Source organism: Corapipo altera, unplaced genomic scaffold (genome assembly GCF_003945725.1).
Source record: "Corapipo altera isolate COAL_440 unplaced genomic scaffold, ASM394572v1 140b, whole genome shotgun sequence".
Lineage (NCBI taxonomy): Eukaryota > Metazoa > Chordata > Aves > Passeriformes > Pipridae > Corapipo > Corapipo altera.
Genome location: NW_020884956.1, coordinates 112,764 through 138,809, shown reverse-complemented (window position 1 = coordinate 138,809; position 26,046 = coordinate 112,764). Strand labels below are relative to the sequence as shown.

At 39.7% G+C, this 26,046-nt stretch overlaps 1 protein-coding gene across 1 annotated transcript in view; it reads right to left on the bottom strand.

Moving 5' to 3' along the window:
* Nucleotides 1-960: 960 nt before the first annotated feature.
* LOC113956804 (transcription initiation factor TFIID subunit 4-like) overlaps nt 961-26,046 on the bottom strand; it is a gene marked incomplete at its 5' end in the record, with an annotated part of 127,766 nt that continues 102,680 nt past the window's right edge. The window contains one exon of the mRNA XM_027663724.1: nt 961-2,720. Coding sequence (XP_027519525.1) covers nt 2,553-2,720 — 168 coding nt within the window. The remainder of the gene's footprint in view (nt 2,721-26,046) is intronic.

Here is a 26,046-nt window from a genome sequence, read left to right as displayed (position 1 = left end):
GTGTTTACCGTGGTTTTTTTATGGCTCAATGAAGCAGCTCCAGTACTTGGGGCAGCTTTGCTGAGGTGGCACTGGAAAGGGTTCCAGGCTGCACCAGCCGAGAGTTAAATGTGAAACTCGAGACGGAAAGTTTGAACCATGACATCACAGCATTGACTGCAAAATAGCACCAAGGCAAGGAAGACATGTGGAAACAATCACTTTCTTAGAAGAAAAATGCCTTTAAAAAAAATAATTGTTAAGCTAGGACATGTTCTTTTAGTTAGTAACTTCAGGTCACTTATTTAAAGATTATTACAGTTTCATTTATATCTTTTTTACTTATTTCCCTGTATTTTTAGGCAGCAATATCAACGAAAACTGATTTGAATTTTTACTTCTGGCCTTAAACCATAGTAACATAACTTAATGGAGAACATTGCTCAGCTTGGCTAAGAGAGGTTTCAAAATGCCACAGCCACTCCAGCGAGGCCCTGTGTGCAGCCAGCAGATGTTTCTACTGCAGAGGCTGAGAAGCTGAGCCTGGTTTTTCACCTAATTCGATTGAACCAAACTGTTGTGATTCGCTGTTGCCGAGCACTGACCCCGTGGCCCCCCAAACACGAGCCCTCCCCAGCACTTTGTGTGCAGGGCTGTCCCAGCCCCGTGCTCCCAGCGCAGGCAGAAAGGGAAGGAGAATGTTCTGTTGTGCTTATTGGACTCGTGGCTCCCCAGAAAGCAACTGCTGAGTGCATCCATTCTCTGTGCTAATGGCATCGAGGTTTGTTGACAATTTTATTAGATGTTTCACAAAGGATAAGAATCAGCACAACAAAACATTGAAGTATTTGGGTTTTAATATTTCTTTGTGGGTATTCTGTTAATATTTTGATGCAAAATGTTTTCTGACCAGTGCTAAAGAACTACAAAACAATGTGAAATTCATGTTTGATAAATTAATACTGTATGTCACTCGATGTGTTACTTTAGTAAATTGTTTTATTTCTTTACAAAATAAGTACAAATAAGGGAGTATGTTTTCACACAAATTGGGGGTATTTACGAGTATGTACAGAAATCATCAAAATAACGTAACTCTAATAAACACAAGGCCTTTATAAACAATATGTACAAATTATCAATACATTTAAAACATAACTTTACACTTCCTGGCCTTAAATACCTTATGAATAATCTTTTGGCTAAATAGCAGCAGTATAAATTTTCTTCTGCTTTTCATAAACCTTAAAAAATAATTAAAACCTTTGTTTTTAAAACTATTGGACAAATAGTTCTATTTGTGCTTTTGCTATGGTTTCCCATCAAAAAAAAAAAATATTGCCTCAAAAAAGTGGCAAGCATAACATAGTAAAAATGGAAAAGATAAATAAGCAAATGTCTCCCTTCATGGTGACTGGTAACACTGTTAAAGTCTGAAATACGACTTGTGCCCACCTGCCTGTGACTGCTCCTCTCCGATCCCCATTTAAAGACTCACACTGACCTCACTCGGCTTTGGTGTGGGCCCAGAATTCCGCTTCAGCAAAGCATTTAAAAAGCATTCCTCCCACCTTTTAGCTACTTACAACTATTCCTTACGCTTAAAGCCTGTTCATGAGCCTCTCAGGATCATGAGCCTCTCAGGACTGGAATCCAAGGCATCGCCACCCCTGGTGGCACCGGGATTCTCACCAGTCCCAGAGTGGAACTGACCTCCAAAAACCTTTAGAGCGGCTTTAAAAATCCATATAGAATACTCTAAAAATCTTTACTGAACAATACTCTCTTTTAAAACCACCATTAAACCATACTCTTTGCAATAAATAAATTAACATCTTTTAGAAAATAAAACCCAACTTTGAATCATGTTACTAACCAGCTGCTACAAATGCACAAAAGGCTGAAGGGGTTTAGAAAACAACTGGAAGCTAGTCAAGGTAACTCAGCTGAGACCCAAGCACACAGACTTCATACACTTAGGATTTGGTTCAGCAAATGGCTCAGGAAATGAGCTGTGCAGTAAAAGCAAAAATCCCAAATATATAGAATTTGTGAGAGTGTGCTAGTCTCTTGGCTGTGCAAAAAACTGCCGTTGTAACTAAGCTAAAACAACACCAGGTATCACCATGGTTAGTGAGACAGCGCCAGTAAACGAAGAAGGAAAGCCCAACCCCACAGGTGAACACACAGAACACCAGGGGTGGGCCCAGTCCTGTGACCTGTCCCAGTCCTGGCCAGGAGATGCTTTAGGTGAGCCATTGCAGCAGCCTTGCATTTGTGACTGCAACACCAGCTACTTCAGCCTTACCTAAAATGGCCAAATGGAGCAAGACTTGCATGTTGGTTATATCTGTGGAGTTAACATTTTAAAACCTTTTTCACTTTTTTTTTTTTTTGGTGGTTTTTATATTACTTTTTTTTTACATAAAGGAAATTTATTGCATGTGTCTGACAATTTTACAAAACAAAATTACTGGAACATTGACTTCTGAAAAAAATAGAAGGCACATTAAAATGACAGCTTTCAATGCAAGTTGAGCTTCTGTATGGAGCAATCAGTACAACTGTTGGCTTTATTTAAGCAGAGCTCGATAGAGCAGGAGAGAATGGCTCATTTCTCGTTCCTGTTCCATGTAGAAGATGAAGTCCCTGAGGTTTACACGTGTTATTTTCTGTCGTGGATACTGCCTGGGGGAAGCAGTGCCCAGGCCAGCCTGACTCCCACCAGACACACCGAGACCCTGCAAAGAAAACATGGCAAACTCGTAAGTCCTGCAGCACTAAAGAGTTCCCTCATGCTCAGGTTTACAGCTGCTGACTGGATTCTTTTAAACTTCTTCAGTGGATTACTGAGCCTCATTCTCAAAGCATTACATGTAATGTTTTTTATCATTATTCTTCTTACCGCGTTTCACCAAATTAACCCGAGTAAAGAACTCAAGTGCAAACATGTGAGACAACACCTTGTTCACTTACAACTCAGGACAAATCTGTCCAGTTCTCCTGCTACAGTCGTGTTCCCTGTAGATGTATTTGACCAGTTTAAATTCAGGAGCCTTTTGAGGACCAAGCTATTTGCAGCAGATAAAGCCATGCGTGCACCATCCTCCTGCACATCCCAGCACTGGAAACAGGTGAGTGGCATATTGGGATGTTGCTACTCTGCAGGTGCAGGTCCCACAGGGGACCCCAGCTCTCTCCTCTGGGTCTGCTGAAGAAAAGGGCTCAGTGTGGGGAGATTCTCAACTCGAGCAGACAACCAAAAATTCAATAAAAAAATCACAAAGACTTAGACATTGTGTGATGATAAAGACAAACAGTATACTTGTTTCTACAGCTTTATTAAATAATTATATATTTTTTAATTGGTATATAAGTACTGAATTACTGAATACCTCATCCTGACTTTGTATATGGAGAGAAAATTCCCAAACTGGGCCCTAAGGATGCTGTGAATCTGAACGTTTAGAAATGGAAAGGACCTAATTACAGCCTCTGCAGTCTCATGGAGTTTAAACTGAAACCTGGTGCACACATACAGTTCTTTTTTCATCTGTAGGAGTCCATTGTTTTTATTAATTCCAATTGGTTTGTAGCAAAATAAACTGTTCTAACTTAGAAAAATAGGTTTTAATCTCTAAAAAGATTTAAGCTATGTTTCAAACCTGTAAGACATCTGGTAAAATTTTCAGTACTTTTAATATCCCCAAATTTACTTAGTGCTGCTCAAACCTACCTTTCTTTCCCCGGGAAATACTTATTCTAGGATCTTCACTCCAGCCATTAAGTACACAGTGAAGGGTAATTTTACTATTGAAAGGTTGTAGGGGAAGCGTTTATGGTCTGCTGAGACATGGCACTCTTCCTCTTGTGTACCATAGTCAGTCAGACTCCTTGCAGAACTGCACCATCCATGTTATTTCTCCTATACCTGCTTATTAAATTACAGCAGTGGGGCAAATCCTGTTCTCCTGTAACCACAAACACAAAAGGCTTAATGGAGTGCAGTGAATGTGGCTCAGCTTGCAGGGAATAGTGGGAGAAGCCCACAACCTTTGAGCACCGTGAGCATCTGAGCTGAGGGATTCTGTCCTCCAGTATGGAGTAGTTTGTGTTAATTAATTGATTGAGCACCGACCCTCCCTGCTCACAGGAAAGCAGCTGCAGCTGCAGGGGCTGCTCATCTCTGCTGGAGCCAGACACATGCCCAGTGCATAATCCATGTATTTACTGGTGCTCCGAGTTCAGCCTTTACACCAAACCCCTTTGCATTCCTGAAAGAAAAAGGATCATTTAAGCCCTTAACTCACCACTTCCCACAGGCTGGAACAACATCGACCCTTAACCTGCCTCCCAGCTGCACCCTGACCACACACCCACTTTGCCAGGGCTGTGCCCACTCTTTCTAACCCTTCAAGAAACCACTGTGTATATATTTATTTTAAATCAAGCTGACTCAAAAATATTTTTCCTTCTTCTCTGTTCCCCACATGGTGCATCTCTCCCCTGCCCACAGTACTACTTATTTCAGGTTCATCCTGACTATGGGACCTGGACAGTGACAAACACACTTGAAAGAAATGTGGCCACCTTAAACTCATTAGAAACCAGTGTCCATAGCATTCTGGACTAGAAGCATCCCACACACACTTACCAAATAGTAACAGAAAAGCTAAATAATTTTTAAAAATTTTCTTCATATGAAACTATTTCTTGAATCAGTTGAGTTACATTTACAGCAAGTAACTGCTCTCTGTTTGGACAGAGTAGCTGGAATTAAGATGTACCAAGTCACATTCATTGCTTTTATCACTTGAGATACCGAACTGTTACGTAGGAAGAACACAACCAAACGTGATATGAAGCTGTGCACATTGGTAACCACACTTGTGAGCCCATCAGCTACCTGATCGTGTTCTGGAGTTGTTTTACAAGGTGAAAAAAAATCATAAAAATTATTTTAGAAATACAGAAGCACATCTGTAAGCTGACAAAACAGTAATTTATATCTGTCAGTATATAATATTGACATATATCATGTCAATCACTAAATTAAAGACCAATTTGTTTAGTACTGCATTGTACTCAAAATTATTCTGCAGATGCTATATATGAGAAAAGGAGACTACTAAATGCTACAATTATTTAATTGTATGCATGAATTCAAATATAGTTGAAAATCATCGCCAAGAATAGTGAAATTGAAGTAATTCAGAATTTTCTCAAGAAAAAGCACACATTTTTTATCAGCATGAGAGACTTTTCATTAACCCAGACAAACCCTGTGTTGTCTGTATCTATGGCAACTAATACACAGATAAAAGCACTAATAAGAGAATAAATGGTTGTAAATTGTTTACATCCTCTGTGTCCTGTTCCCAAATCACACGCACACAACTACACATCAATACTAGTTTTTGTATCAGTGAACTTCTAGTTATAATTTTAGGAAAACTTAAGACATTCGAGCCAGGAAAAAACACACTTAATTTATATATGAACACTCTGCCTCTTCATTTTGAGACTGCTCACATACATGAGTTATGGTGACTTCCTGTCCCCTTCCATCCCGGCCTCTCCTTTCCCACTGCCTCCTCTCCTTTGCTCCTTTAATCCCTTCCTGGACCACACCAAGTGACTGGTGACTGCCTTGAACTCGGCAGCTGCAAACCCCACGGCAGAGCAAGGAAAGCAGCAGAGAGCAACCAAATCATCTTGTGCTCCACCCGTTCCTCACAGGCCTCCAGGGAGGTGGGTGCAAGGGGCTTTCCTGAGACTGCCCCCAACTCCTGCTCTCACCAGGACTGAAGAGAAAATCAATCCATGGCAAATCAGATACAGGAGTTTGTACCCACCCTGGTGCCATGCTCTCCATTAACCTCCAACCCAAGACCCACTGAAACAGCAGAGTCTGTCCACTTCAACAGGCTTTAATGCTCTTCAGCACCTCATCAGCTGATGGGTAGAGAGCTCACAATATTTTAAATAACAGTGTTGGACTGTCAAGCTTAATTCAACTTTTGGAAGCTACTACCTAGCTTGAAATGATGGCTTCAGAAGAATCAGAGTAATTACTAGTTCAGTATAAACATTTTGAAGCAATTCTGAATTTATGCCAGATATGACACAAGATTTGGGCCACCCTTCTCAGCCTGTTTGCTATTTTCAGGATTTTCCTCTGAGAAAACTCATGCTGTTGGCAAAGAGAAATATAAACAGTTCAGAATAAAACACTGACCAAAGACTTGGTAGATCAGTAGGTAAATATACAACACTCTGCCCCAGAAACATGCTCTCACAGTGACAGGGCAGATGTTAAAGCAAATTCTGTGCACAGAGAAGCCAACGAAGCCTCATTTCTGACAGCTGTGCCACAGTTCTGGTGCTGCTGACCCCAGCAAACATGGCTCCTTTACAGAGGGTTCATCACCTCTTACCTCTCCACAAATACTCAAGTCTGCTGCCCTTCACCAACCACAAACTCCCCCTGCCTCCCAAGCCTTCACCAGTCTCAAACTGCCTGGGAACTCCTCCATGGTTGGCTCTTCTCCCATCCTCACGGACAGGTGGGTCCTCCAGGGTGACCCTGCAGGCTCAGGGGCTCCTCAGCCACCCAGGAACATGTGGCCCCAGGCCAGATGTACCCCAGAGCTCACAGTGCAGTCTGTTCCTCTCTGGTGAGCTCAGCACGTCTCTCTTTCCTGCACCCAAGCCAACAGTTCACATGGAAGCTGTAGGGACTTAAAATCTCAAGCTCCTTCCTACCTCTGTCCCCCTTCTGCTGGGCCCCATCACTCGATTTGATCTGTATTTCCCAAAAGGTTTAAAGGCTACTGGGAAAGAGTACTCAGACAGACACACCTTCTTCCAAAATATTCATGGGCAAACTCCCCCACTGCTCAGAAAGTAGAAGTGTCTTTGTGCATTAAATTACAATAATTAAAGCAGCAGGTGGACGGAAATGAAACCAGGTAACTCCCCAAAGTATGCTGTTCCCTGCTCAAAATAGAAGTGTTTTCACATAAGAAAGCACATGTAATACAAAATCTCCATTTATTTTTATAACAACAATTTCTACTGTTGAACAATTAAATCATTTCTTTCCCCAAACCTGTGTACCTTCAGCTTTTGAATTACAGAACAATGGAAATACAGTACAATATTCTTGTCAGGGAACAGAAAGATAAGGGCAAATAGAAGATTGCATTTAATATTTTATCCATCCTTCCTTCACCAGAAAACAATTCAGTCCTGACATCTCTCCTTTGAACAGAGTCTTGATCTGGGCTATTGCTTCTCTGAGAGCCACAGACAAGGCAATAATGATAAAAGATCCGCTGGGTTTCTTCCCAGGCTACATGGCTCATCCTTGTGGCAGACCTGTCTGAGAGTGGGAATCACACCACAACAGTTCAGAGCCCAGCTACCTATGGAGTAAAACACATCAGGAATTCCGCCCCTCCGAGCTCCGTGCGCTGCAGAGGAGTGGGAAGATAAGGTATCTATTAGTGTGCTCTGATGAATAAGAGGCCTTGAATCACCAGAAACATTCTGGAGATATTCTGCAGCAATTATGTTTACTTGCATAAAATGCTATTAGATCTTTGGCTGAGAGGCACATGAAAAACAGGTATAATATTATGTATGATTAGCTGTCCCACGTAAATTAGGGTTTAATTCAACACCTACTGAGGCTAACAGTAATGATTTCACTGAAACATCCTTAAATTAGGATGCCCCTAAAGTACGGAAAAGTAATAACTGTTCGTCAGCACCTCAAAGACTAACAATTCTATATGAAATATAATTATATCTATAAAAATACCGTGCATCTTCGTATGCACAACATGGTGGCTTTACAACTGTCTAGAAAGATTCATCACCAAAAGCTATCATTTAGGCCTTCAGATGAGCAGCATTTACAGGGAGCATTGGATCCCATTCTCTCTTCGGAAACTGGTTATTTTCCCTTGCCAACATTTTTTACCCTGTACTATTTTAGTGCAACTGTTCCTACAGACTCTGTTTTGGCACAGGTTCACTTGCTACACCCTTCTGGATGCAAATGCATCTCCTTTCCCCTGGGCACATAAACACACACCTCACCCTGCAGACAAACATCAGAAAAACTGATTTGCACAAGTACTTACAGGTACTTCAAATACCAACACAATTGCAACATTTCAAAGACAGCATGCAGTAATTTTGAAATTAAGAAATAATAAGGGGAAGGTAAATCATACTAAGTCATAGATACAGTGAAAATTTTTTCTTCAGATGTGATCACTTCAGTTTATAATTACCTGATGCTATTTGAACCCAAAGAAATGGGCTGCCATTACAAGCAGAACACTTTATATGTACCTGCTCTTTGCCTTTATTACACTAAGACAAGTCACATATGCAAGGATTATAATAAAAAACCTACTTTTTAAAGCAGCATCACACCAAAATCTTCCAGATGAGGGAACTGGGCATTTATCCCAACCTGACCACTTAATTCCTCCCTCTAAGACAGCATTTCTCCCCCAGCTGAATGAGGGCAGGGGCAAAAGGCAGACTCTGAGGCATTCAGGGAGAAACCAGTTGGGAAGAAGAGAAATCTGCCCCAATGGAAATAACTAATGAAATGAAGTGTAAGGGAGCTGTGGGCTATGACATCTACCTGCTCAAGAGAGATGGGTGCTCAGCTGCCCAGTCCTCAGTAGGTCACTCTCAGGTAGGAACCAGACTGCAACTAATCTCCACTTCTCAGTCAGTGTATCCATGCAGTGTCTGAACAAACTCTGCACTGACGTGAGCAGGAAAAACTCAAGTTTTTCCTGCACAGAGCACAGCTGTGCATTCTGCAGAAACCTTTACCCTCTCCAGGATCTTTTGGTATCCCTCACTCCCCACTTGGTATCTGACAAAAACACATTTCTTTGTGTCCTCCGACTTCTTGCAACACACTCACGACTTGCTGGTGGTGCAAGTTCTGGGTCTTTTCATTTCCTTTGTTCATGGACCTGCTCTTCAGTGAAGCTCTAGGTCCTGCCAACATCTTTATCCACAAACATCTCACACCTATCACAATCCACTGCCTTACTTGGACTTGAAAGCAATGACAATTTTACCTGATTAAGAATTCCCAAGTTTGGGCTGCATTCTTCCCGTGGTAATTATAAGTGGAATATTCTATTTATCCTGTTTCCATCATACATGTATATTTTCATTTTACTTGGAATGTTTCTCCTCCCATGCTTTCCAAATGTTTAATCAAGTGCTGCTCCCTTTGAAATACTAATCCTGCCAAATTTTTTTATTGTTATTTTTCAAGCATTGTGGTGCTTTTCCCTTCTCATCTTTCAATATTAGCATAGGGGCTTTTTTCTTGTTTTGTTTTGTGTTGTTCTGTTGAGGTTGTTTTTAAGGACTTGCCTGTCTTACTCCAGCCTAGTCAGGCTGTACATCCCTACATTCTCTCCCACTAGGAGTCAAGAAATGTCAAACCAACTCTGGGAGCAGCCCTACAGTCCAGCTTGCAGGATTCACATTTTCCTTGAGACATATTTGATTCCCATCTGAATTTTCTCTAATATCCTTGATATTAGTTTGAAACTATCTCAGTTTTACATAGTGGGTGGCCATTTCTTTTCTAACCTGTATGACTGTGACTTTCATTAAATCAGAAACTTAAAATAATTAAAATATTCTTGATATCCATCAATCTCTAGACACGTATCACCATAAAAATTAATTGTTTAAATATCTAATTAAAAGATACATAATCACTATCCAGTAAAGGCTGCATTTTGGTCTTTCTCTTGCTGAATACACAGTGAATAGAGCAACTGTAGGGGACTAGATTCATTTACAGCTGGTTTTGCTGAAGCAAAAGTCAGCACTAACACGTGCTGTCTGTCACCTGTGCAAGGGAGACACGGCTATCACAGCTGTTCCAGACACTGCCAGTCCTCCCGAGGGAGGGGGGAAGAGCAGGAGACAGAGAGAAAAGTATCCAAATCTTATACACAAAATCACTTTCTCAACTTTGAGAGCATGAATTGCCCTCATTCATCTCAACTGACTTTCAGTTCTTAAGCCTAATTATGATGTATAACACCCAGACTTCATAATAATTGTGTTTGAAACCGTTGGCCATCTCGCTCCCTCCCAGCAGCTGTGCACGTGCCAATCCAGTGCCTGTACACCCCACTCGCCAAACAAAGGGCAAAAATACCCCCAAATCTACCAGCCCTGTAGGACTTCATTCCTGGATAGAATGCTCTATGAACAGTGCTATAAACCTTTCCCTGTAATCACCTCTCCTCCTCTGTGGATTGAGGGGAGCACAGGGCCCTCCCCTGTACACCCAGCCCATTACACAAACCAAAACAAAGCAGGCAATGTGGTTATCTCTGGATTGAGTGGCAATAAAATTAAGCCCTAAATGCTAATACCTTCAGCTTGCAGGATAAACACAATGTCAGAACACAGTCCGGTGTACAGGAAACAAGACATTAACATTTGTAAATAAAAGGTGGAAGACAGCTAACACTCCATTACTGCAAATATCATGGAATATAATTAAGGCTGGTGCATTTTAGACATTAGGGAGGGCTGATGGAGTTCAGCAGGGAGAAGAAGGCAAATCATTCAGCCATTCAGTTCTTGATTTCTTAACATTTCTGTTTCTTACAGCTAAGTCCCACTCTTGACTCTAAGTAAGAGGTTTTCCTTGTTCAGAAAATATTTTAAAAACTTAAGATTGGCACAAATAACTCTTGGAAGAATGGCTCCAAAAAGGGAACATAGTGGGTTTTCTTCCCTGCAGACATCAGTAAACTCACAGGAGCCCCCATCCCCTGTGCTCTTCATTTCCCCTTCTACAGCACAAAGACAATCTCTTGGTCACCAGTGCTGTTCATTGTGCTGGGCTCCTTCTCAAGTCCTTTTCTGTGTCCCCTGCCTCTCTGCCTCCCACAGCAGGATCACTTCTCCAGGACTCACAGCAGACACACCTGGTGACCTGCAGGGCACCTCTCATTGCTCTGCATTACCCTGCATTAACCTCAGCGGCTGCTGAACTTACAGCCCTTTTTATTAAAAAAAACCCAAACTCCAAACTCTGCTTCATACTGCTCTCTAACCTCTTAATGTCAATCCAGGTTTTTCCTTTCTCTCCATTATTAGACAAAACAAGACAGCCAAGCCTTGAGTAAAAAGCAGATCAGTTTAATTTTATAAACACTATATTTAGTGACAATTTAAACTTTGCTCTGCTCTTTAGAAACCCTGTAATCCTCTCTTACTTCACAAATTCCCAAACCCTTACCTTCCTCCAGCCCATTTCACCACAAAGCAAACAACCAACCTTTTAAAGACACTTACATGCAACACAGCCAACAACAAAGAATAAACCTGGAATTTCAAGCTAAGCTATTTGAAAAAAAAAACACCTCAAACTTACTTGCTTTTGGTAAAGTTAACCCTTTCACACACTCACAGTTATCCCAGATCCACCTCACTGTATAAACAACAGGATTAAATGCATCACAAAAACTTTGCAGAAGATCCTTTAACCAACTGTATCTTGCTGTAACAAAATGATTGAGCAATTCATATCAGTACATAAAAAGAATAAATGTCTTCAGTCTCACAGATGATCATGGAGGAGATAGAGTGATGTAGAAAAACATTTTTTTCAGACCTTAAAGCTCTACTCTTGGTTATCTCTTAACTTCTCATTTTTACTATCCTAATAAGTTTCAACACCACTCAGACTACCTCAAGAAAAGAAGACTTAAGAAGTAATATCACAACTATCACCACCCTTCCTTCATTAGAAACACCCCAATATATATAGTTATTAATTATTTAAAATAAATTAAAAACCAAAGACTCAAAGTCAAATACTCCATTATAAACAATTTTAATTAAAACAGACACTAAAGTATATTATAGAAATAAGTCTAAGACAGGCAGAATATCACCTAATATCATGAATCAGCTGATACACACCGAAGAGCCATTGCTAATGGGTCCTGAGAACAAAAAAACAAACCAAACCAAAACTGACAAGTCTTTCATATCAAATCACTCCCAAAACAAACCAAACATGAATATTATATTAAAAAAGAAGGTCGTAATTACAAAAGAAAAACCTTTACCGAAGTACCACCCAAAACCAGAGGCTCGAGATGGGATATTTCTAGCTAAGTTAAACAAAAGGCAGTGGAGTGCAATCCATGCCCTCTCTTTGGAAGGAGCTGGCACAGCCAATCATCAGCAATGTGAGAACCCCAACAGATGATGGAAGAGGCAACCAAGCAGACACACACCGACCTCCACATGGGCAGAGGAGGATTACTGCCTTAATTAGAGAGGCCAGGCAGAAACAACGGGAATTCCGGGTGTGCTCCATAGCATGGAATGGTGCTACTGGCCTATTTTTACCATTGGCAATGGGAGGGGAGGCACAGCAGCTCTAGTAGGAGCAAGTGCATTATGATACAACACAACATGAGCATTATAAAATGCGAGATGAATCTCGAGCCCAGAGGCTCTTTAGCACCACTCCAAATCACAACTCTCTGCCTTCATTTTTCTTCTTTGCTACCATTCCACTTCTCTCAGTACTTCTGACTTGATTAACCCTTTTTTCTCTTTCTTATCTTTTACCTTCCTATTTTCATGGTATCACATCAGATTCTTTAAAAAGCATCTGAGTATTAACAGCAGAGATTATAGATCAGCAGTCAGGTTTTCTGACATACTCTAAGCCAGGGAAGCTCCAGTTTTTTCCAGTGAGAAATTTATCACTTCATTGGCACCTCAATAAGACAGCATGCTCTTTTGAAAATCTGGCCCCTGATTAAAAGTTACAAAAAACATAAACCAAATTGTAACCTGTTTTCAATGGTCTGAATTCAAGTGCTGTGAATTTGTTTTTTCTTCAAATACTTTCCCCAGAATTCGAGTCTAACGAGCCTGAAACAGACTCCCTGAAACACAAGCTTTCTGGGAATTAGGAAAGATGCAGTTGTGTGCTATGGCTGATTTTTGGTGTCCCTCTCTGGAACGGCAAATTCTGGTGTTCGGTTTAACCAATTCCACCTTTCTCATTAACCTGGCCTGAAATGATGAAATCAATTTTCCAGGAGCTGTTTTGGTCTTTCTGAAAGGCAGTGCCAGGACCCCTGATCCCTCCCCACAGCCCATATAATGTGCTACCTGAACGCGTGCACAGCAACATATGGTACAGTGGGTTACAACCATTTTACCATCTGCTCTCTCTGAACTCTCACCTCGATAATCCCATATCAGCTTTTCCCCTTAACTGCCACAGTTCTTAGATCTTGGCTTCTACTTACCCTTTGAAAATTAAATTGCAGCAAAATGCATGGCCAGATTATCTGCTGCTCTTCAGAAACCTCTGCTACTCCCCAGGTGACTTCATTTGGCCAGGGCCTTAAACAAATTGTGCCTTCAGAGCCACAGACCTTCCTTTTTTCAGTGAACAAGACAAATCAGTAACCAGAACATTCTTTATTCTGCAAAAATATTGCTCAAGATCCTGTCATATCCTTTACATACTCATTTATAAAGTACTTTGTTTCTATTATACTCTTATTTAGGGCAGCACCTTCAGTGGAATTATAGAGGAGTCCATAACTTCCCAGGAGCAAACTGCAGGTTCTTAGCAACGTTCCCCACAGTGCCTGACTGTTTCTGTCAAACCACCTCCCACTATGGGCATAATTTGGTTTTTCCACTAACAGCCCCATTAGTATAACCCCTGACCATATTGCTACTCTATGTACCCATAAAACCCAAACAGTGGCATCATATTGAAAAATAAAATGTTCATTTTCTGGCAACAAACATAACTTTTATCCAAAGTTCAGAGAACTGGACAGGTTTTGTAAACTGAGAGGACTTTTGAAACTTTTATTATTAAATTTGTTGGGTTTGTGTTTTATTTGGGCTTTGTCTTTTTGTTCTGGTTTGGTTTGGGTGTTTTATTCTCTATTTTGTTTTGCTTGCATCTCATGACATCAAGTTCTATTTCATATAGATGTTGGAGTTTGAAAGTCTAAGCTTTAATTCTAGCTAGAACAGCTCATCTGGTGGACTGCCTTCAAATTTAAAGTCTGCCTCATTTACAAAAACTCAAAAAATAGCTACACAGTAATTAAAATCCATGAAAGACTGCGGCTTTGGTATAATTTATACATACCCATGCAAAACTACTACATACACACAGACAGGGAAAATATAGAGATATTTTTAATGAATACTATTCATAGCCACATGAATATATGCACCTCTATTTTTTATTATAGCACTTGACAATACCAGTTCTTATGGATGATGAAACTGAAGAAAGAATCAAATATGGTTATCACCAATTACTATTTTACAATATCTAGATTCAACTCAAAATATTAAATCATAACAGCTCAGTAAACTTCTCTGACTCATTATCAACTGAACCAGACTGTAATGCCTACACAATGAAAACTACATTTGTAGAAGAATAGCTTTGTAAAATGATTCGAGTTTTAAAATCAGTATAATGCCTTCTCATTAAAAGTATGCATTTCTTCTCCGTTTTGAAATTCCACATCATGTCTACACATATTGCTTCCTTTTGGATTCCTGTTTAGTATCTGAACAAAAGAGGAATTCGATTTTTCCGATGTGTGAAGAAATCAGTTCATGAGATATAATTTTGCTTTTTCACACATGAGCAGTTTAAATATGTTATTCAATGTTATCTTGAGGCACAAACATAAGGCATGTAGGTTAGAGAAGTCAAAACTACATACCAGACTGCTACCTCAAATGTCTTTCAAAACAGGCAGCTGAAGAATATCATGAAAACTATGGTTTAATTAAAGACTATTGAATTTAGTTGTAATCTGGGTCCTATTACACAAATAGTATACAGTGACTGTACAAATATAGAGAGTCCCTGAATATACATATGAAATTCCATACATGTTTTCCAACTACACAAATGGATCTATATTCCATAGCTCTGCTTGGGGGAAGAGAGTAGTACTTTGTTTCTTTTGGAGTTTATGCTGAAACAGCCTCTTCCTTCCCTATACAATGCAAGGGAAACAAGAGCTTTAATGGTTAACAACTAGAGTTCACACTTCACTTTTCCCCTCCAAATACAGGAGGACATCAGCTCTGCCCTCCCCCCTCAATTCTCTTTTGCATTCAAAGTATTTCCACCCCTGCATAAAAATGACTTTTTTATTATGCAGTTTCACAGACTTTCCTAGGTGGCACCCCAGGAGCATAATCTTGATTCAGAGAACAAAACCATCTAATTATCCCAGCTGCATAATTCACTGGCCCACAAACAGGGGTTGGCCAACCCATGATCTTATCTGACAGACTCCAGGAGTATGTGTGGGAATCCCTATGGGGGGAACACCGGGCAGGGCTGGAGGTCAAGCACTCACTGGGACAACTTGGGCTGGCCAAGGGGAAGAAGGACAAAGTAGACACCGAGCAGCCTGGAACTTGGGCACTGCAGGCAGTTCCTCCTTCCTTTGGTTGCTCAGTCTGTCTGCAGGTGAATCATTTCAGGAGAGGTTTCTCCCCGAGCTGTGGATCCTCCACGGCCACACTGCAATGAGCCACACGTGTAACAGCTGCAGTGGTAAAGGGCAGGAGGAAACACCTGCATTGGCACCACAGTAAGTATACACTGCAGGTCTCCTCCAATCTCACTGAGAGGCAACACTGTCATTTGGAAATCAGACATCGCTCAGATGACAAAAGCAAAACACACTTATGGAGTATTCCTTATTTTGCATCTGTTTTTCCTACTGCGCTGATGAAAAGCTCTCTACCTTCACAGGATTCTGGCAAACCTCCCAACAGAAACCTTTCAGACACTGTCTATAGAGAATTTCTGCAGGTCCTTTTATTATTGCTTGTTTGTTTTAATTTACCAGAGTTGCTTTCAAGTTCCTTCCAACCTTTGAAAAACATCCAGTTTGTTGACATGATCAAGTACCTGCGATTCACTAAATTACAGATAGAGATGAGCCCTGGACCACTCTTGGTGCCAGTTAGCAAAACACCTTATGGTCTCCCATGAATTTCAAATGTAAAGAAATGATATTTAACAGAACTATGAATTGGGTTCTAACGTGTAACATTTTACCACATAATAAAGACTAAGCCGGAAAACATTTCAATTCTCAATAATGTTTTCATCCTGCATTATAACAAACATGAGTGGCAGAGAGACTTGTCAGCCCAGTGGTTAAGGCACTATTCATCTTCCATCTCCCAGATCTGGGCTGCAACTACTCGGCAATAGACTCACTTTCTCACTAGAAATGTCATCTCGGAGCTGAGAAACCTTCTTGACAAATATGTTTTTGAAACAGATGTATTTTTGCTAAACATTTTATCTCTGACAAAAATGTCTTTTGACAGAGAAAGTTTCATAGCGAATTTTTTTTCACCAGCTCTAATAAAAAGTTAAGACTTTTAGGCCCTAAGTGGGGAAAGCTGCTCGGACTGTGCCTTGCTGACTGAGGTGAGGCCTCCCTGGCCGGAGGATGACCATGCTGTGACTGCCCTCATGGACACAGAGGTCAATTATCCATCGTTCTGTCCTGATTTACCAGTGTTTACCCTAAAACAATGAGCCACAGCTCCCCTCTCACTGTGGCATTCAGAGTAAGGCTATGAATGGGACTCAAACCTGCCTCATCCTCCTCAGCTGGTCCTCACAGCTTTGTCTGAATGACTCCTTCGTGTACTTAAGTAGTAATTAACAACAGAAATGTTTAGGATAAACAGTAAAGACAGGGCATTTGAAAAAAGAGTTAACAGATGTCCTTAACATTGCTGCTGGCCTAATAACGTTGCTGCAGTAATTCATTTGATGTGGAGTTTATTTAGCTGCTGCAAACATACAGGGTTATAATAATCATAAGCAGGTTGCATTAAGCACAATGGGTGTGTAACATAGTGTTAAAAATAATCCCAGAAACTGTATGCCTTAAAGATATTAGATGTGTAGTATCTTCTACAACCTGACTGTGAAAAGCCAGCCAGAAAGCATTTTTCAGACTTAAAAAAAATTACTAAAAAGAAATACAAAACCCAAGACTTCTTTTACAGATAATTTTGCCTATAGTTTGGGATGGCAAACATTGAATTCAAACATCAAATCCTGGCATACTTCAGTAAGCTATCGGCACAGCAGTGCTGCCTTTTTTCCTTTGAAAAATGAAAGAATTAAATTCAAAACAAACAACTTCAATTTAACACCAAACTACAGGATAACCAATCTTAAAAATGTCAAATTGTAATGGATCTTAATACCCATATAAAACACAAAAATAGTGGCATTGTTCCTTGGTAATGCATAGCAACCTTACAGAATTTCAGTGAAGGAGAAAGAAGGGAAAAACACCTTATTACTTCTAACTCCTGCGAGCCATTTTGGTCTCCAAAGGTTTTAGACTGCCCGAGGCCATGTGTCTGCAGTGTTTCGGGAAATGACTTGCCTTCGCACGAACACTGCTATGTTCTGCAGCACTGCTGCCCCCCAGCATCCCCGCTCAATTTCTAGTTAACTCTTCCTTACCTGTATCAGCCTTTCCCCCCCTTTTTTTGCAGCAAGATTTCATAAAGGTTCTGCCTAAAAAAAAAAAAATAAAACCAAAAAAAAAACCCCAACCAAATCTGCCACGAAAACGCAAAAAAACCCAAAAACCCCTCTGCTTTTTCTGACAAGTTTGCTCAGAAACAAGCACGACCAGAATTTATCTCTATAAATCTTTGAGAGAAAAAGGAAATCGATTTGAAACTAAAATATTTGGAAACACAACTAGTTTAGCTAACAATCATCATGGAGCTTTGAAGTTTGATACTGCTCAAATGTTTGTCTGTTTTGCTTTAGTTAACAAACAGAAAACAAAAAAAATCAACACCCGCACAGAAAACAACGGCACTACTAAAATCCTTCACTTATCACTGTATTTAGATTTTTAATTACACTCCCAGCACCACATTACAGGCTGCGATTAAGTCCCTGGGTAAGGCCTCAAAACTATTAACTAATTTGTCTTAGCAGCAGTGTATTAAAAGTAACAGGAAATAAACCATCTAACACAGAGAAAGATTTAATCCTTCATATAATGTACTAAACTCACTTAGCAGAGACGTTTTGTGTTTCCCTCTATTTTCTGTAAGGATACATGGCTACACACTGAGAGCTATTCTGCTTGATAGCTTTCTTAAAAATCTCCAGAAAATTCTTAGCCAAGGTCACTGCTGATTGACTCAAAATATGACAGTGGATGAGGCTACTAAAATATTCTGTTCATCTCAGAGGTTGAGTAAGCAGCTCTAACTAAGAGGAAAATCAATATAATACTTCACAGTGAGGAAGAAAATGGAAAATAGTTTAGCAGTTAAGTGGTTAATGCAATTCCTAAGTGTTCAGCAATCATTGCAATTTAGTGCCATTTCGATTATTACACAATAAACAGACCATGTTGTCTGGAAGCAAATTTTTATGAGTATAGCTGAAGGGGTTGCAACTTATTTAGCTGCTGAAACTCTAAGGGAAAGAACATTTCTGAATGCTAACACTACAGATCAGAAATATACAGGTACACTGGAAAGGTTATTTTTAGGTCACTACTATGGTAACTAACCACACTGACCTTTAAAATTAGTATGCAGTTCAAGAAAAATGAAGTTCAGTAAAATGTTCTTTAAACAGGATAATTTTAATAAACAATATTGCACATCCTTACAGCAGAATTCTGACACTTTTTACAGCTATTAATTTTACTTTTATATAATAATATAACGTACAAGAATATCATGATGCAGAACTGACTAGGAAAAAATGTAAACAGCCAGAAAACTGATTAAACTATCATTAATTTATGTTTAAAGAATTAAAAAAATAACAACAGCTATATTTATTTCTGTAGAATAAAATTGCTAGCTGGAGAAGGGCAGTTTTTCATATCATGTATAGTCACGGAAATATTTAGAACAGCCACAGTTAATATCATCTTACTTTGTCTCATTTTGAAATTACAGAATTTTAAGTGGATTTCAAAAGCAAACCCAGTTCCACAATCTATAAATTCAAAGACAAGAAGGTGAGAATTATGTTCAGGGCAGATGAGATAAATAGCATGAGATGAAGAGTCCATGGCTGATGGCAGCAGGGACTAAGTGAAGGAAACAGCATTTTGAACAAATGTACTCTCTGAATCCAAAACACTAATGATTAATTAGACAAAACTTCAATTACAATCATGGTTTTAAGAAATAATATATTATGTGCCGGTCCATGAGGTAAGAAATGGAAATCAAATTTTGGCTGGTCATAAAGGTGTTCAACAAAACTACCAGCACAGAGAACATACTAACAAGTAGTAGATGCTGAAATCTGGCACAAGCCAATTTACCCCATCAACTCACAATCATCAAATAGAGAACACAATTGTTTAATTTTACTTTGTCTCAGTCACGTTTGAGACAGCTTATAATGTTATGTCAAATGGCTGACAGTAAACCAGATACATAAACAGAAATTATTATATATACACACATATATATCTATATATGCATATGTACAGGGAGAGATATACACAAGCATTTTAGTCAAGGCCATATAGTAGACCTTTTTCAGTATATGACTCTTCCATATATATGACTCTATATAAAAATAAATTTTAAAAAGGGAAAATGATATCTGCGTTTTGCAAGACTCAATATGCTTGTGAGTAACATTGCCTTGAAGTGAGTTTTAAATGCCTGGGTCACAATTGCTGTGAAAAAGGGAAAAAAAAATCTCTACACTGGTGAGATTCTGGGCCACCAGTGTTCCTGTGTTCCTGGGATTCCATATTACACCTACACCTCTCCCAGGCAGGAGAGATGGGTACTGGTCAGTTAGTAACTACAGCCACCTTTAAGGCCCATCTGGAAATGAGCACAATTAAAATATTCACTGTACAAAGACACAGCAAGGGACAGGCACAATTACCAGTCTAACAACGCCAGCAACAACAACAACAAAAAAACCAACCAAAAAAGAGCAAAGAATGGATGGCAAGCTGTACTAACACCCTCCTTCTCCTCCCAGGATCTCATGCAGCCCTGGGAGCCAGTTGGTCACTTCCCAGGGCCACCCAGGGAGCACCAGCTCTCCAGTGGATCCAAACCTGTGCTGAGGACTATGGACACAGCAGGAGACCTGATCCTACACACACTGAGAGCCAATGGAAACATTTTCCAGGTGAGAAATCCCATGGAGAAAGCACAGAGCTCTACATCTCATCTGTCCACACTTCAACCTGGGCACCCAGGGCACGCCAGATTTCTGCCCACTGGTGCTAAAGCAGCTACACCAGCAGCCATACTCTGTGCTCTTTCCCCCCATCTAATTAATACTTACAGTAGCATTTCTTTTAAAAATAATAGCAACTAAGGTGTATTAAGAAAAGTGCCATGGCAACAGGGTCTAGTTTCCAAAATGTGAAGCACAATCCTAAACTTGGCTTTTCTGAAAATTTAAGGTTTAGCCTCCCCCACCTTTCCATGGGGTAATTTTGCTGATAGTAAATAATCAAAATTTTCATTTTTTGAGAGGCAACCAAGACTCTCAGCGTTCTTCTTGACATCTTCTCAGCCAAGACTGCTTATAGCTGTTGGCCACTGAAGAGCTTATTTAAGGAATGGGAGGTTGTAAGTGTGCCAGCCAGATGAGAGTGCTGAGCAGGCAGGGAACAAGTAACACAACAGGTAGAATGCCTGGACAGAAAAAAATTCCCCAATATTATTCTCTCATGAGCAAAGACATTCGTTTGCTGTACTGAACATTACAATCTCCAAATTGATGTTAAAATAGATGCAGGTTCTGACAGGTTATTTTTCATTTTGCTTGACTGGTGTTTACACAAACAAATCCAAATTTCAGTTAAAACAAACAAACAAAAATGCTCATGTAAGTAGTAATTTGGAAAGTAAGGTTCCACCAAGATTACATTTTCCAGCCTGACATAAGAGAAACATGAAGCAGAAATAATTACTGTCTGACACTAGGAAAAACGATGGTGATTAACTACACAGATTTAGCTTTAAAATACAGATTTCTCTGCAATACCATGGCCACATACAAGTATCCAGCTTTAAAAAGAAACTGCTAATTCAAAGGATACCAGGGAGAGGTTTATTGAGTGAATAAATATGTACTCTTTTCATCTACTTCGTGTGCAAATTTATTTAAAACACAATAAAATGACAGGCAAGTCTAAGGACTAAATACAAAAATATAGGAACGTCAAATGAACAAACTTTTTCACTCTGCAGTTTTTATTTTCTTATTAGATGCTATTCCTAACTTGTTAAAATTGATCAAATAGAAAGCTGTGAATAGAGAAAAAATTAAGCCAACTAGAAAAGTGTGACTTGGATTTAATATTTTATAATTGCCAAGGGACATACTGAGATCAATGAATTTTTGCCCGAGATGAACGTCAGAAAGAGATGTACTTCAGTCTTTTAGGGAACATTGGTCTATTTAATTCTTGTGTCTGATGCATGTGAAATATGCCTGTCTTGGCCTTCCTTGGTGCCTCGGGGCCATGCTGGAGGCAGACATTACCACTTTTAATAGGCCGCCATCTGAGGAATGGCAAGGGATCCAATAACCCATCGACTCTAATGGATTTGCCTGTTTATTCACTTACACCTTTTTTGCAGCTAATTTTAGTTTTGCATGCTGAGTTGTTTCACTTTAAATTAAATGAATAGAAACAAAGGGGAAAAGACTGTGCAGCTAATAAACCATGATTATTTTCAAAGTTCTTCACAACAGGATCCTCCATATAGGAAGGTGTATCACTGGAGAACAGACTCGCTGCTGCGTTTCTTCACTTGTCAAAATTAACGGAGCTTCTTTTAAATTTAGTAAGACAAAAAGTAGGTTATTACAAACTCGTGCTTATAATGCACTAATGAATTGCAGCAGTATAAAGCACCCAGCTTCAAATCATTATGAGGGTCATGAGCATCTTCAAAGAAAAATACAGGTAAAGTTAATGATTGTGCAGTGTTATCACAAACAAAAACAGTATACAGTTTAATCTAGCCCTTCATGTATACTTTGAAGATCACATATAACACTTAATGTGTTACTTATAAACCAAATGGAGTCCCTCTAGATACAGAGGAACTTTGAGTAATAAAAATTTTCACTACATTTGATCCTTGGGAAAAATACATATTATGGGCTAAACCTTATTAGGGGATATAATCTCTATATTTGGACTGCATTAATATTTTGTTCCTCTACAGAAAAGCTCTTCTTCCCTTTCCTTGGGAGACAGCCTCTTGCATCTCGCTCTCCACAACTTGTGGGTCCTCTGCAAAAGAACAAGATGGTCTTTAACCTTCCAACCCAAACCATTCTACCATTTATTCTAAAAGCTTCTGCTCGCCCACCTCCTCTTTTTTCAGACCCACCGGTTCAGGTGCTTTGTTTTCCTCAGAAAGGCTGAAAGGAACTTACTCAGGGCCTCACTACAAGGCACAGCTTCAAAAGCTTTCAGTGAGTTACAAAGAGGCCTTTTCTCCAGGTTTGGGAATCTCACCATTCCCAGCCTCCATCAGTTAAGAGGGGACAGACAAGGGCCAGGTGTCACCTGCTGATGACAGGTCATTCACTGCAGGAGCCTTTGTGTCCCCAGCCTGGGGGAACCATCCCCTCTGGGCACTCAAGGGCTGCCTGACAATTGCCTGCCCTGAGGAAATCACTGTCGGCTTTCTGGCAGCAAGTAATCAAATCCAGTCAGGAATCACCCTTTTTTAAAGGCATAAAAATAATACGGCTCCTACTTGCAGAGAGAACAGACCAGGCTGGGTCCCCGAGGTAACCAAAACACGGCACCGCGGGGTCAGCACAGAAGAAACAGCTGCTGAACTGGGGCAATCCCCGGAGAGGGACTTCACTGCTGCAAAAAAGGTTTCTTTTCTGTAATAAAATCGCATAAAATACAGCAGCAGCTGGTCATTTGTTCCCTCTTCATGACAGAAACCTAAACACATGATTTCTACAAAAGGTAGTACTGCGTGGGGAGGTTTGTTGACCAAACTGCAGGAATATGGCTATGAAAAACTAACATTAAGAGCCAAAAACTTGGGAGCCAAAACTCTGCCGCCCTCCAAAACTCTGCACTGCAGCTGCCAGGAAGAGCAGAGATGGGACACAGAGATGCAGCAAGTCGTCTACAGTCGGAGGGGAGCTTGTGTACCCCTTCATTTAGAAAAACACATTTAGTTAGGGAGATCCTGCCCCTAAATAGCCATAAAATAATGTAAAAACTCTCTTTGAAGTGATACAGATGAGAACAAAAAAGGGCCTGTATCATTCAGAAGGGTCCACAGCACTACCAATTTCTAATGCAGAAGGAAAACTAAGCAGCAACAAGTCTTTTTTTGTCTCTAGCTGGTTATGTTTCCCTTTAAGGGATCACATTATGAATCTGACATCTCCTTATTTTTGCCAAAAAGACTTCACCTCCTTTCATATCATTTGCTGATCTCTTACAGATTCCTTAATAACGTGGTGTGACACAGAATCAACTCAGAGGCTTCACCAGGGCTTTTGGGCTGGGTTTGGGGCTGGGTTTTTTGTCACTCAGTGGCTCACGAGACAGAAGTATGTATTTCAAAGGATGATCCACACATTATGAGAATTAGCATCTTAGCTTTGCATTCATTTTATTGTTAGCAAATTTGTTTTCTCTCAGAATTGAGATTGCAGTGGGAGACCTTTTTGCTGACGAAACTATCATCAGTATCCCCCTAAATATATAGCAAGAATTAAAATAAGGCTCCTCAAATAATTTTGAATGGATCTACATGCTTTAGGTAGCATAAAGCTGTTTGAGACAAATATTTTTGGATAGTTACAAATCCAGCTTCCCTTTTAAAATGGTAACTGAGGCCTCTTATTTAAATGCACAAACACCCAAAACAATAAGACATTTTACAAGTATACAGACAAGTTAAAATAATCTGCCTGTTTTATATATCTTTAAGTGAATCTGTGAAACAGGAGAAGTTACACAGCAGCAGAATAATTTTTTTCCCCCAAATCGTATTTGTAGACCTGGATACTAACTCCCAGACACACTGTGGAAAGAAAAATGGGAACAACAGACTGAAGTTGGGATTGATTTACTTCATTAGCTGGGATTACAAGTTTAACTTACAAACCAGAGGTCAAAATTTCTCATTAACAAGGGGGCCATGAATCGCTGCAGGGCTTGGTTCAAGAGGAGACCACTCTTATTACTAACTACACATTTCAATCTGTCTTTGATGTTCTCCTTCTACCCTCCTCCCTTTTATTTTTTGGCAGAGGAGTTGATTTTAATTGTAGCTATACAACACAGCTCAGTTTGCCTGAGAGCCAGCCTCCACATCTGCAGTGAGTGCAGTTCTAGTGATATTGGGTGCAGTCCATAGCTTAGGGCTAATTTTAATGGCTCCCCTTTTCATACAAGGCTCAGATTGTTTTCCACGTGATTCCTGTTAATTTAGCTGCAGGAAAGGGCATCAGTTTTCCTTGCGAGTTTCTGATCCATACTTCTAAACTAGGTGAAATGTATTAAAGAAGAGAAATGATCACAAAATAAGAGATTCAATTTTCTCCTACCTCCCTAAACTGATAAAGCAAGTAGTCCCACTATTTTAACATACAAAAGAAAAATACAAGATAGAAATGGCATTTTTCTTATGTCTGTATTTTGATAAACCTTTAACTTAAGAAATGCTGCAAAGAAGCTCTTGAAATCTCTGACAATGCTAAGGGTTATAAAAGGAATGCTAAAACGTCTGTATATTGCACATTTTCAAAATCTACAGATTCAAACTAAGATTTCACAGTACATTTCCCAAAATAAGTAAGAGTTGTGTGCATCATGGCAGCAGATGGTGGAGTACACCATCAAATAATAAAATGTTTAATGCATATTTTCTATTTTTGATGAATAGAACTAAAAATGTATCCCTGAATAGTCAAAGGTGGAGTATTTAAACAGCTGAAAAGTGCTCATTCTACAGGACCTACTCCAGTTTTTAAAGGAAAACATGCCACTGATGCTGGTTAAACAGCCAGAATTTTCATATATTACGTATAGTTGAAATCATAATCAAATTTGCCTCAGCAATCAAAGTTATACTCTATACAATGGAACTGCCTTTGAGCACTGCCAAATTTAAAAACCCTGAAAAAATGAGCAGGCAATTCTTACAAGTAAAAAACACAGATATCCTTTTAACACAAATAAAGTAGGACGGTAATATTTTTTTCATAATTTAAATGTAGAAAAACAGTTGCTAAGGGTAATTGTTACCAAAATAATTTTTCATAGATATACAGTGTCTTGCCTTTGTTTACACACATTAATTTGACTACAAAGTCTCCTGCTTCATACCTATTTATTACTAGTAATGAAAAACAATTCTGCACATGGTACATTCATACAGGTTTATGATATAAAACTCCAAGGTGAAACAACAGGAACAATTAGGTGAGTAATTCCTATTTATTCCAATAGACAAAAATCTCCTGTTTATTGTGCAGATCTGTCCCATGTTTCCTATTTTCTACTGGGCCAGCGTTCACTTCACATGTAACACTTGGGGGTAGCATACATTAAACCACTTTCTTTGGCTTGTTTATATTAACAGTTGCTGTTAATACCCCATTTTCCAAGCTTTTCCAGTTGCCAGCTGGTGTTAAGGCATTAGAAGGTATGCTTTCAATTCACACTCAGAGCCAAGCATTAACTTTTTCTGATGGCCTAGTCGGTCTCCTTTTGTGCAAGTCTTCTATTACTAGTTTGTAACTAATCTGCCTGCTGGAACTTCATAAAGACCCTTTGTTTGCTCCTGGGAGCAAGGCTGGGGAGCTGGAAGGTGAGGTGGGCTGGGGCAGCTCTGCCTTTCCTGGCTGGGGCTGCCCAGGTCACCCCTGTGCCACCACTGCCCAGGTCACCCCTGTGC